The 13,175-nt window shown below is 43.4% G+C and overlaps 4 gene segments (V, D, J or C); all 4 read left to right on the top strand.

The window, feature by feature from the left end:
* Positions 1–11,435, top strand: part of LOC111554718 — a 654,935-nt gene extending 643,500 nt beyond the window's left edge. Inside the window, 1 exon segment of the V gene segment in view lies at positions 11,416–11,435. Coding sequence covers positions 11,416–11,420 — 5 coding nt within the window.
* LOC111554712 overlaps positions 1–13,175 on the top strand; it is a 729,812-nt gene that overhangs the window by 687,109 nt on the left and 29,528 nt on the right.
* LOC111554720 overlaps positions 1–13,175 on the top strand; it is a 687,176-nt gene that overhangs the window by 670,775 nt on the left and 3,226 nt on the right.
* LOC111554726 overlaps positions 1–13,175 on the top strand; it is a 522,394-nt gene that overhangs the window by 507,316 nt on the left and 1,903 nt on the right.

Below are 13,175 nucleotides of genomic sequence, written 5' to 3'. Positions count from 1 at the left end.
CATTTTTATTTAAAATATCAGGGAAGATGAAGCAAGTTCAACTTCTCCAATTTGAAAACTGTTTCTAAATTATGCTTCCCTTGTATGCAGAGAGACCTAGATTGACTTTGGATGTTTGGTCATTCGATTTCATCATCTGTGTCTGGAATCTATAATGGGCAAGGGAATCAAATGTAATTAAATGAGCAAATAATCTTCAATAGCCAATATTCCTACGTTGTTTCATTGTTTTATGTGCTTTGCTCTAGACTTTTTATCTGGGCTTTATCTCTAATAGGATCCCCGGAAGGACAGTGAAGGTTTTTGTTAAGGTTTTTGTGTCTGTGTGGATAGCAACTATCAGTTAATCTGGGGCGCTGGGACCAAGCTAATTATAAAGCCAGGTAAGTCTCAGAGATGTGACTGTAAGGGAGAGGAGACGCTAGTTGAATAATGCACAAAATATAGCATGCACATTATATTTTTAAGAACAATTCAGCCTGCTGGAGACAATGCACTCGACCCAAATGGGGTCTCCACTCACAGTGAGAAGCAATGTCAGCCACCAACTCTTTTGTTTGGGGTAGTAGCTTCCAGAATGAATAATGCTTAAGTAGCCCTCTAAGAGAGGAGAGCTGGGTTGTTAGGGAATATCTAATTCCCTCTGATATGATTAAAACTCTTTCCCAAGGACAGAACCAGCTTCATTCCATTGGAAGACCAAATGCAGAGAAAAAGGAAAGGGTCACAGCCAAAGACGGTGAGATTTTCAAAGGTGAAAAATAGCAAGTCTGTAGCTCTCCTGACATCCTTGCCTCAGGCTGCCGTCCCACGTGGAGAGCAGATGCCTGCAAAGCTCTTGGTCACTGCTGGAGTCACTCAGGGTTCTGGGCCTTGGGATGTAACTTAAATGACAGTGTCAGGGCATGTCAGGGGAATATGGAGGCTGCAGCAATGCCTGCAAGTCAGCTTTTGCTGCACTGGGACTGAGATGTTCTAAGTCTGGAAAGACGCAAAGCTGTCCTCACCCCATCCTGCCATGCCCCCCCCTTGAGGGTTAGTGTAAGGCTCTGAAGGACTGTGTGAATTATGGCGGTAGTGGAAACAAGCTCATCTTTGGAACTGGCACTCTGCTTGCTGTCCAGCCAAGTACGTAAGTAGTGGCATGTGTCAGGTGGATTCTGTGTCCACTGCAAGTGGGAAGCGACAGCCACCCTTTGGTGGAAAGGAGGTCTGAAGGTTGACTTTGTTCACTGCCGTCATCTCTTGCCTGCTGTAATATAGCAGGCTGTCCAAATTTCCCATTCTCCTGAATGGCACACCACAGTCAGGGAAGGGAAACATGCTAATTTTATGATAAATCTCAGAGGACAAAAAGACTACTGTGGGAAAATTTAGTTGAGAAAATCGAATTGTTCTCTACTAAATGCTGCAGGTTTTATGCTTCTGTGAACCCAATTTCCCAGTCATTCATTGAACCTGAACATACCTTTACCTGGGCAAATACAACCTCTGCTAACCTATTTATACAATTCTGTATAATAGAATTGTAGGTCCTATAGAAGAAGGCTGGTCCAAACGCCTTCTTCTATAGGCCATGTTTTATTTTTCTTCCAAAAGAGACTCCAGAGCCACCCTTGGGAAAAGTGCTGAGAAGTCAGGCAAGTCTAACTTCTAGGGGTTGGGTAGGGGAAAGAGAAGGCTAAGGGTAACTTAGCTCAGTATTAGAACTGTGATCCACGTATCTGTCATTCTATTTCCTACGTTTGCTTCCCTTTTGTTTTCTCTTGAGTAAGTTCTTTACGTTTACTTTGGACACCCACTGCTCCCAGGATGAAAGGAGAGAAATGAGATCAGTTTTGAACGCTTCCTCTTGAAATGTAAAGAATCAGCAAGTTACAGTCATGTTGGGGACTTCTTCTCTCTCCAAGCTTAAATTTCTATTACGTAAGCCTTACTTTTAACCAAGAAAGTCAGTGACGTGGTATCACTGTCTGGAATGCTCACCCCTCTCTCTTTTCTCCAGATACTCCGTGTGTACTAAAGCTCAGCCAATGCTCAGCTTTGTGATAAAGGAGCTGTTGTGTGTCTATCTCTGCCTTTAGGATGCAATCCTTTCTATAATAGAAAATGTTCTCTTCTCCCATTTATTTCATGCCTAGACTCTCTACCCCTTCCTGGCTGAAACAGCATATGGATCCATGGTGGAACTTCTTTGGGGAGAAAAAAAATAGGACTGTTTAGCTTTTGCCACTCTTCCCTCATGAAACATTTTTTAGGCTATCAAATAAGCATTATTATGCATTGAGAAGGCTTTGAAATAACTTGATCATTGAGTCTGGAGGTGAGCTGGGATGGCTCTGTAGCTGGAAAATATCCCTGTGGGTGTAGGAATGTACCATCCCTTCAAACTTGTGTGTCCAGGGCTGAGCTCATACATATGACAGCAAGAGTTGTTAACAAACTAGATTCAGCTTTGGCAGTTTTATGCCTAGAAATGCAAAAGAATTTTAAAAGCTCATAAGTCTGGTATTTTTAAAGGAGAAATGGTTTTCTTTATGTTGCAGAACCAATTTTTCTTCCTATCATAAAAGGCCAATTTCCAGAAACACAGCAAAAGCAAAAAAAAAAAAAAAAAAAAAAAAAAAAAAACAAGGAGAGTCTAACTGCCCCCTCACCACAACGCTATGCGTTTAGAAGGGTTTTACCAGGGGTTTCAGTAAAGGCAGGAAGTGCTGTGGAAATAACAATGCCAGAGTCATCTTTGGAGATGGAACTCAGCTGGTGGTGAAGCCCAGTAAGTGGCCATGTTTTATTGATATTTGACCAAACAAATAAATCCCACGAAGTTAGTGGAGATTTAATTTAATATGTAAACAAATGTCCTTCTTGAAAAATGACTATTGCAAATACATGAAACATGCATGATTATTGAGACTAGAGCAATAATGATAAATAAAGGCAAAATGAGACCATCCCAAATCACCTTTAACATGGTAGCTTAGCCGTCTTTCTTCTAGAGAGATATGGGGCTATGAGCTATTTACAGCCGTAGTGTCTGTTAAACTGGGTTCTGCAATGATTTGTGTGTATGCTCTGATTTTAGCCACAGAACTTGTTTTCCATTCTATTAAAAATGAGACTCTATCTCATTTTAAATGCTACTATTTGTAAGTTACCTTCTTTGTCTCTTGTGCCTGCATATATATTCATTTCAAAAAGATCTAATAAGAAAACCAAACATTGTCACATTTTGACAAATGTCCACATTTAGTCCCATAATGTCAAATTTCACTAAAAACACAGCCTGATTATTCAAATGCAGTGAAAGAAGAAAACGATTCAGAAATGAATTGACAATCCCAGGTGGCTTTATAGACACCTAAAAGGAAATTCAGAGTGAAATAAAATGGCAGGTATGATAGCATGATTTTTGTTTAATGATCAATTCCTCCATGGGGAATAAAACTTTTTAAATCTACCTCCTTGAAAAGGAGGGAAATAGGCATTCAGGAGCCTGGCATTCCCGGGTGTGCTCCTGGGGTGTGCGTTTCTCCACATTGCCATTTTGGAGACAACAGGACCCATCCAAATGTCCAACCAAAAAAATAATATTAAGAGGTTGGTGTCACCACATTGACTATTATTAAACCCTACATCAGGTTATAATTAAGATTATGGAATGACTAACCCAAGGAACTTTAAAATAGGATAGCCTAGTTTTAAATGGTTCCGCCTTGGGAAATGCTGGAAGACAAGGAAATGAGATAGATGACTCCATAGGTTTGTTTTAGATGTAGTGAACATATCCATCCCATGTTAATTTTTTTTTTAATGACTATGATATAGAGCATCTTTGGGGTCAGGTAGACCATGAGGAAGAGAAAATGGGACTTGGTTCTTTAAGTGTCAAACAAGGATCCAGCCAGGGTTGATGGCAATGGCATAAGGCTTCCCTCTCCTGGTGGTGAGAGACCACATCCATGGACTGTGGAAGGAGAACATTTCCTAAAAGATGGGGATCCCTCTGGGCTAAAATGAATGAAGCTCATGACCTCCAGCTAGGGCAGGGCTATAGTGAGTACAGCAAACATAAGGCAAGGTATCCTCAGAATTTGGTGACATGGCAATTTCTAGAACTTAAGGCGTAGAACCAGGGTGAAGGGAGGGCTCTGTAATGCAGTTCCTTCTCAGGTGGAAATCCAGATATGTGCCCTAAGTGACCCATTCCTGCCCCATTTTTGTTTGGGCTCTGAAAAGTGGATTCCTAGCTCAGTGGCTGTCTGCCAGGTATTTTTTGCCTACAGTAACAGAATTATGTTTGATATTGGAAAGGAGTTTGTTGAATTGTTGCTTTTATAATTCACTCTCAGTGTCAAATGAGGTCATTCAATTTCCTCCCGCACATTTGCAATAAGCAGCATAAAATTCAAGCAGAACAACTAGAAGACACAAAGAAAGATGGCTGAGCCGATAATGAGGCCTGTTTGTTACAGGAGAAGGAACAATATAGGAATCTGTTAAGTCCCATGAAGGTGAAATATCCATCAAAAAATATGTAGCTTTCCCCAAAAAAAAGTCACTAGGAGTTTTTGTTACGGTCCCAATCACAGTGTGAACAGAGATGACAAAATCATCTTTGGAAAAGGGACACGACTTCATATTCTCCCCCGTAAGTGCCATTTATGTGATTTTCTGATATTGACTCCCACTGAGTTTAAACTGTTGTGAGTGTTGAGTGGGAAAGTTTCTAAGACTTGTGGGTGACCTCTACGTCCTGGGCTCTTCTCTTACAGAGGCCCAGTCCCCAGCCTTTCTACAGCTGAGCCAAATACCAAATTCTCCCCTCCAGGACTGGAAAAGTTGCTACCAGTCTTCTGCTACCCAAATATAAATTATCTTTTTCATTGTTTATTAAGAAGAGTAAAAGAATCGTGACACTTTGTCCAGAACTTATTTTCCAGTCTTTCCCCCAGGCTTGTCCCCAGTAACCTTTGTTTGGACACATTGTTAAGCCCAGTGTGATTTTTGGCTCCAACTAAATTGATTTTGGAAATGACTCCAGCACACCTATGACCCCTCTCCTTCCACCCTCCATAAAAGATACATTTTTCTTTATTTGGCCTCGCTGAGATGCCTGGCTTTGATACCCCATGATCTCTCATTTCCCTTGTTCCAGGGATAAGTGAGAGATGACTTTCCAAAGAGCTACTTTCATGTTAAAGACAACAAAGATAGTATGCCAGCCAAGAGCAACATCTTACATTGAGCCTTCTCACTCTATGCCATTTTCCAAATCTTTTTCTTTATTTAGGATAAGTGACCACTCCTTTTTATTTCTAGTGCAGCAAAGTGACATCATGATGTCAGAAACAGGGATTTCCTTTGGAATATCTTTCACAGGCTAACAATAAGCTAGAAGTCTGCAAGCAGTTCAGAAATGCATCTCCGGGCTACAACTCCATGTATAGAAGCTCATCAGCAGGGTAGACAGGCAAAGCAGAAACATTTTGATTATGCCATACTTCATAGAGATTCGGGGAGAAGTGGGCAAATACATGCTAAGGAAAAACAAAAACTATGGTTAAGTGGGGAGATTTCCAGATGATTCTAACAGGGAAGAGGACCAACGAGAGGAAACTTCCAGGAAAACCACCAAGGCCAGGCATTCAGGGTTTTTGTTATGGAGGAAACCACTGTGGGAATTCAGGAAACACAGCTCTTGTCTTTGGAAAGGGCACAAGACTTTCTGTGATTGCAAGTAAGTGTTTCCAGCCATCCCTGATTTTGATCGGCAATGGCTTCTTCCCTTGAATTATTTTTCAGTGTACCTAGAATGCTTTTGTCCCCAAGAAAGGTTTGGAAGGAGCTGGGCCATTAGCGTTGAGCAGGAAGATGAACAGGTTACTCTGTTATAATTCAAAAGTCAACTGGACAGTCATGAGCGCACACAGAACCGGGCCCTGCACTGCACCCTGGCCTTGTTGCCTCCAGCTTGTTCTGAGCATACATCCTGACCCATTTCCCTCCTCTGATCCCAGGAGTCCAAAGCCCTGGGCAGAGAACCAGACTTCTTAGCCTGGGAGAAGCACAGAAAGGCTTGTCTGAGATCCAAAAGCCATTTTTAAATACATTACAGGTTTCTATTTAATGTTATTATTAATTTTGATTTGCCCAAATAATACATTAAAATTTCTCATTGTAAACCATTCAAATTACAGATAAAGGCCGGGTGTGGTGGCTCACGCCTCTAATCCCAGCACTTTGGGAGGCCGAAGTGGGCAGATCACCTGAGGTCAGGAGTTTGAGACCAGCCCGGCCAACTTGGTGAAACCCCATCTCTACTAAAAGTACAGAAAGTAGCCAGGTGGTAACGGGCACCTGTATTCCCATCTACTCAGGAGGCTGAGGCAGGAGAATCACTTGAACCCGGGGGCACAGGTTGCAGTGAGCCGAGACTGTGGATTGCACTCCAGTCTGGGTGACAGAGTGAGATTCTGTCTCAAAAAAAAAAAAAAAAAAAATTACAGATAAAGCCAGCATTCACCTTGGCCCCTTCCTTCAGTATCAGTTTCCTCCTCCCCAAAAGTGACCACTGAGACCAGCTTGGTGTGTTGTGATGAGTTTCCCTGTGGAATATGTTTATGTGAAATCCCATCTTCAACCAGGGAAGCTTGAGAGGGAAAGGGCTCAGACTGCAGTTTGCAGGATTTCGATTAGATATAAGGAACAGTTGCTTGGATGTAAGGGCTGTTAGCAATGGAAAGCTTTATAAAAACTAGGAGCTCTTAATAACTAGACAGGTCTTTGGTCAGACAACACATTGACTGAGGATAGGAGGATGGATTCGATGACCTCTGAAAGTCCAGCCAGGACTCTGGAGGACTCCGAGGAATGGTGCGTTCCATAGCCCGCCTCTGTAATGCCCTTCTCTCTTGCCTATTGTCTGGTTGTTGTTAAAGTCTGAACTTTTGTCAGAGCTGCTCCTATGCTGTGAGTGGTCTGATTTTCTCAGCATCTCTGGGGTTTTTGCAAAGAAAGGAAACTCTGTGCATACTCTGGGGCTGGGAGTTACCAACTCACTTTCGGGAAGGGGACCAAACTCTCGGTCATACCAAGTAAGTTCTTCTTTCTGGCTAATTATTCTTCCCAAGAAGCCTGTCTTCCATCATGCGGAAGCTGTCAAAACACAGGTGGTGTTTTCTTTGCTTGGTTTGTGTTGGGTGGTTAGTGATATCAGTTGGAAAACAAGGTTATTAATGCACATATTCCCTGGGGCATTGTATTTGGCCATTTAATATCCATGTAGTCTCTCCCTGTGAAAATATGTGAACCTACGCGAAAAGAAAGGTCCAAGGAAAGTAGCAGGGAAAAGGCAGGAATTGGATGAAAATAGCCCAAGAGCCTGCAGGAATACAAACAAGGCAGGATCCCAGGAGACAGAGCAGTAGTCACTTCGAGTGAATTTCCCAAGAGGTGCTCCTGCCAAGGCCCATTCCTTCAAGGAAAATTACGGCAAATAGAATTGGGCTGGGGAGTTGCTAGTTATTAGTATTCCTCCCACGTTCTAACCTAATTACAAGGAGGTTGTTTTGGCCATGGGCAGTCATCTCAGGTTTTGTTTTCCTGCTTTCCTCCCCCACCTCCACCTGTCTTTCTAGAGGCCTGAGTCAAGGTTATTGCAATAGCACTAAACACTGTGTAACACCAATGCAGGCAAATTAACCTTTGGGGATGGGACTACGCTCATTGTGAAGCCAAGTAAGTTGTGTTCTTCTTTGCCTAGGCCTTCAGGGGCAATCAATCAAATCATTAGTTTGAAAAAGACTTTAATCCTGTGCATCTGGTTGGGCTCTTTATTAATGTTCTTTCCCCGGGCCAAAGAGAGTTGATTCTCTTCCCTGCTTTAAAATGAGATGTGAGTGCATGTATGCATGCAAGTGTGCACACACGCATGCCCACATGCAGACTCTTGCTCTAGCTCATGGTTAAGGGCTTCTCAGGAGCATACACAACATTTTGAAAGAAATAGAGAAACAAACAATAATGAGCCAATGAAGCTGTCAGGAAGGTTCTCCACCACCCCTGACCAGGCTTCCCAGCAGGATCTCTGGCCATATAAGATGTGCTCGCACTATATCGGATGGTCTAGGATGGGAAATGTCTCTCTGTAATTAATTCCAAAATTTGGCAACCCTTATTGCCAGAAAGTACTTCTCATATCTAAGTTTGATCTCCCTGCTGCAATTTAAATATCTACTTGAAAAGAACCACTAGAACTTTGTACATTTGGATTGAGAATCAAGTAAAGTAACTGCCACAGACTATGAGGCTCAGCACTGAGCCCACCTCTGCAGCACCTCTGACGTGTCTTGGGTCCCCTCTGGACATATTGAGCTTAAGTAATAATGGATTAAGCAGGATAGTATGAGCTTTGGAAACAGAAAAACCTGAATTCAAGTCCTTGCTCCACTACTTACCTAGCTGTGTGACCTTGAGCAAGTTACTTAATCTCTCTGAGCCTCAGTTTCCCGATCCACAAAATGAAGATAAAAATATTCCTACCTCATTGAGTCATTGTAAAGATGAAATAATACAGCTAAAGTATTTAGCATAGTGCTCAGAACATAGAAAAAGCTCATTAAACCCTCGCTATTAATAATAATGATAAACATCATCTCTAACCCACTGCAGAGCCTTTGTATCGCCCCTCGGGCTCTTCTGTCAAGGCTCCGTTATGCATCAGGAGCAAAGCTGGAATGGGGGGAGGGTGGAGAATGTCAGCCTATTCTATGAAATTCTTCACCTGGGATTTGAAAGTGGAAATAGAAAGAATCCTGACTAATTTAAATACAAAATCATCCAAGTGTCAGAGGCAGGGGAGAGGTTTCTGTAGAGAGCTGCATGGCTGGGACTCGAGGCTCCACACACATGCTTGGAGCAAGGATGCGGTTCACAGGAGGGCAGGGCAAGGGTTGCAGAACTGAAACCTTGTACTGCCCCATCACCAAAATGCCCCCAGCATGATTTCCTTTCAGGTGCCCCGAGCCCCTTCCCAAAAGACAGGCTCCCTGTGTGGAGGGGCAATGACAGAAGGAAGATGTAAACTTCATGGGAAAGGCGATCTATCCCAAGGTTGTCCTTCTACTCTTTAGCGTAGTGAAGCTCATGAGAAATATGGCTCCTGAAAATAGCCACTAAATGAAACTCGCCAACCTGGAAGTAGAGGATCAGTAAAGTCTGCAGAGGCAAAATGAGGCAGTTTATTTCAAAGAAAAGAGGTTGAGGGCAAGGTGGGAGTTAAGTCACACATCTAAATTTGGGAAAGGAAGCATTAAACAGAAGATGGAGGAGCTCGGCTCTCCACCTCCACCAGGATTCAGACCACAGGACATGGCTAATACTGCAAGAAGGGAGTTAGGTTAGTGGTAAAACCTTTCTAATAGGTTTTTGAACAGTGAAAATTAGCTGTCAGGAGTAGTTGCCAGGGCACTTTCTCTAGAGGGTTTTTGAAAGGAGATAGACACCCTGCTATCAGGGGTGATTGGAGTGCAGCCCTGCCTCGAGGCAGGAGAAATGAGAGAACCTCTTTAAGCCTCTTTCCAGCCCCTGGAGCCTCTCTCCACGAAAAAGACTCAGGCTCATTAATGCAGAGCTGCATCCTTCAGGACACAGGGGGTTGCTGGGTTAAGTTTGGAACCTTTGCCGGCTTGGTGGTTCCCAAACTCCCTTTGTTCTCATGGCTTGACAGACAAATGAGCTGGCCTTTTCACTTTAAAGCCAAAAACACAGGTTCTGAGTGCTGTGTTGTTTGTGGTGTTGAGATTCCCAGGCTGGAGGGAGGAAGCTTTAGGGGGTTTTTGCTGAGCCCAGAAACACTGTGGGGATAACTATGGTCAGAATTTTATCTTCGGTCCCGGAACCAGATTGTCTGTGCTGCCCTGTAAGTACAGTTAAGTGGAGATAGAAAATGAGTCCAGTGCTCAATGTGGGGAGAAGCTGCAGGGGCTTGAGGCCGGGGGACCACTGTGACCTCAGCAGTGGTGATGGAGAAGGAGGTGAAAAAGGAGTGAGAAACAGAACCATAAGGAAAATACAAAGAGGAAGGGTTCACTTTTTCAGGAAGGAAATCACAAGGCCGTGTGATGGTCACTGGAGGAAATGCACTCCATTGGAGGGTCCCTTCTTGGGGAGGCTTGTGTTGGGGAAAGCTGAGCTGGTAGGATTTTGATGCTGAGATAATCACTGTGCAGAAGGACAAGGCTTCTCCTTTATCTTTGGGAAGGGGACAAGGCTGCTTGTCAAGCCAAGTAAGTGACATATAATTTGCATTGTGTGCTGAATATTATTATCTCCAAGAGGAAAACCTGCCCTCTTTTCCACAGGTGCCTCCTTGGGTCAGATGGACATTAAAGATGTTGAGCAGACCAAGGCTAGTACCTCATCAAAGCTCCTTCAAGGATGAAGGCGCTTCATCCTTGAAGGAGCTTTAAGAGGTTGTGGAGGGGAAGAAACCCACCAGGACCCCACCAATAAGCCCAGCCTTGGGGCCCATCTACTCTGTCAGACTTGAATAAGAACCATCTGATGACAAGGTCTTCCTCAGAAGGGGACTCCAGAATAGTCATCCCCATCTGATAGATTTCGAAACTCAGGGCCGGGCACGGTGGCTCATTCCTGTAATCCCAGCACTTTGGGAGGCTGAGGCAGGTGGATCACCTGAAGGTCAGGAGTTCGAGACCTGCCTGGCCAAAATGGTGAAAGCCCGTCTCTACTAAAAATACAAAAAATTAGCTGGGCGTGGTGGCAGACACCTGTAATCCCAGCTACTCAGGAGGCTAAGGCAGGAGAATCGCTTGAACCCAGGAGGCAGGGGTTGCGGTGAGCCAATATCACGCCCTTGCACTCCAGCCTGGGCAACAAAAACGAAACTTCATCTCAAAACAAACAAACAAACAAACTCAGGCAAGTAGAGGCCAGTGATTAACCCTCTTCCAATAGGAACAGAACCCAAGCATCCTGAAGTAGTTTTTCTAGTAGGCTCGTGAATTCAAAACATCAAGTTATTTAAATGACAGAGCAACTGTTGTGATCAGCTGTCATTTGAGTAGAGCTGAGGACTGGGTCTGACCTTGGGTAAACTCCTCGGCTGGTGGGTTTCTTTCTATTCCTGCAGCGTCTAAAGCAGACACCCAGGCTTCACTGACCCCAGCGGTCTGGCTTTCTGCCCCTGCCACCCAAGAGGTGCAGATCTTGGCACACACCATCCTTAGTGTCTTGAAAGAAGAGAAATTAGAAGAGAAAGGGGGAAAAGCTTATATCTCATATCATGCAGTTGCCTCATTTTGTAGCAAGATTGTTTCCCCATGAGCAGTTTGTCTTCATTTAGCAGCTGTCTTCTCTGGGGAAGCCATTTTGTAGAGGTGTTTGTCACAGTGTGACAACTGACGGCTGGGGGAAATTGCAGTTTGGAGCAGGGACCCAGGTTGTGGTCATACCAGGTAAGCCCCATCCCTGGAGCCTCACCTGCCCTTAATATTTGTCACGTAGGGCTGAGACTATGAGAAACACATCTGAAAGGAAGCCATTTCCCTGAACAGCAGTACCCAAAGCCATTAAGCAAAAATGAGAGATTCAGATTGGTGTTAAATAGAAACGTTTTTGGATAAATAGGAATTCTCATTATTCTCTATCAGTCTCCTGTGTGAATACCCTTATTCCCCTTTTAAGGAAAAAAGTTACAATAAGCAGTATAGCCATGATTCATGCTGTGGTGTGGGAGCAATCTGCTGTGGATTTGGGGGTGGAGGATTAGAAATGTGTTCAGGCAGCTTGGATGTGTTTTTGACAGGATATGTAACACAGTGTGAATTATAACCAGGGAGGAAAGCTTATCTTCGGACAGGGAACCGAGTTATCTGTGAAGCCCAGTAAGTATAAAATTGTATCCCTGTATTAAGCAATGTCTGTGGATTAAGGGCTGATTTAGACCCAATTATACACTGTGTGAGGAATGTTTAGAGAGGGGGATGAGCATCAAATAGGAAGCCTAACGTTGCCCTGGCTAGGATCTAGCATCTCAGTGCAAAATGGGCTATGTAAGTGTGTCTCTGGGAATTGCTCTTGAATATATGTGTCGGGGCTAAAATGTATGACTGGATACCTGGGGTATTGGCTGAGATCATATCCCTGGATTTATGTAGTAATTGGTGACAAGATTTCTAATTCCTTAACAAACCCTCTGAGGCACTATTCTATTTGGCTAAGATTGTCAATTTATAGAAGGGAAGAATCTTGTAAATAATGATCATTAACCAAAAGTAATGTGATTAGCCTCTCTCAAAGTCTGAAAAACCACTTTTTTTAAAAAAAGTTAACTCATGACTACTGAGGGAGACTTCCTGTTTCTGCGACTTTTGGCCAAAAATTCATACAGCATAGCCTCACAGAGCAGAGAGAGCCTTGACAACCTTCCTTTCTGACTTTCTCCATGGGTGAGAAAACTGAGGCTCATTGAAGAGACTGATCCTGGCCCCACAACCAGTCTATGGCTGAGCTAGAACTAGATTTTAGGTTTCTAATTTGCCAAACCTGTCAGTTTGCTCAAACTTGAAGTTTGGGGAGTCCGCAAGATTCATCTGACAAATATTTTCATGTACTTGCACTCTGCCAGGCTCGGTGCTGAAACCAGGGATCCAACAGGAAGCAAACTCAGTGTGATATTGCCCTCATGCAACTTACATTCTGGAGGTGGATTCCATGTTTGTTCCCGGATATGACAATGCATACCCTGATTTCTCTTGGGCATGACTTTCTTATACCATCATCACTTCCTTAGGAAATACTAAAACTAATTTTTGCCGCAGTTTTAAAGTCCTTTAGCAGATAACTAACACACATACCACTTTAGTCAGGGGAAGGGAAATGTCCCAAAATTGAAGTAGAAAACTAGGAATTTCTCTGATAATTGATTATTATGAAGTTATTTTATTAATGTGAAATGAGTGGCCAAGTTAACTGGACAATGCCAGCTCTGTACCTACCTCACTTAGATTCTATAGACTCAGTCTTGGGAGGATTCAAGAATTCAGACAGTTCTCTGATGATGTAACCCAGCAATGCCCACAACAGAGGAGGCATATTCTCTATTCTGGACTTTGTGAGTCTCTGTGGATAAAAAAATTCAAGTGCTGTTT

This window comes from Piliocolobus tephrosceles, chromosome 6 (assembly GCF_002776525.5).
Source record: "Piliocolobus tephrosceles isolate RC106 chromosome 6, ASM277652v3, whole genome shotgun sequence".
NCBI lineage: Eukaryota > Metazoa > Chordata > Mammalia > Primates > Cercopithecidae > Piliocolobus > Piliocolobus tephrosceles.
The sequence above is the reverse complement of the archived record's forward strand: the minus strand, read 5'-3'. Positions and strand labels throughout refer to the sequence as shown.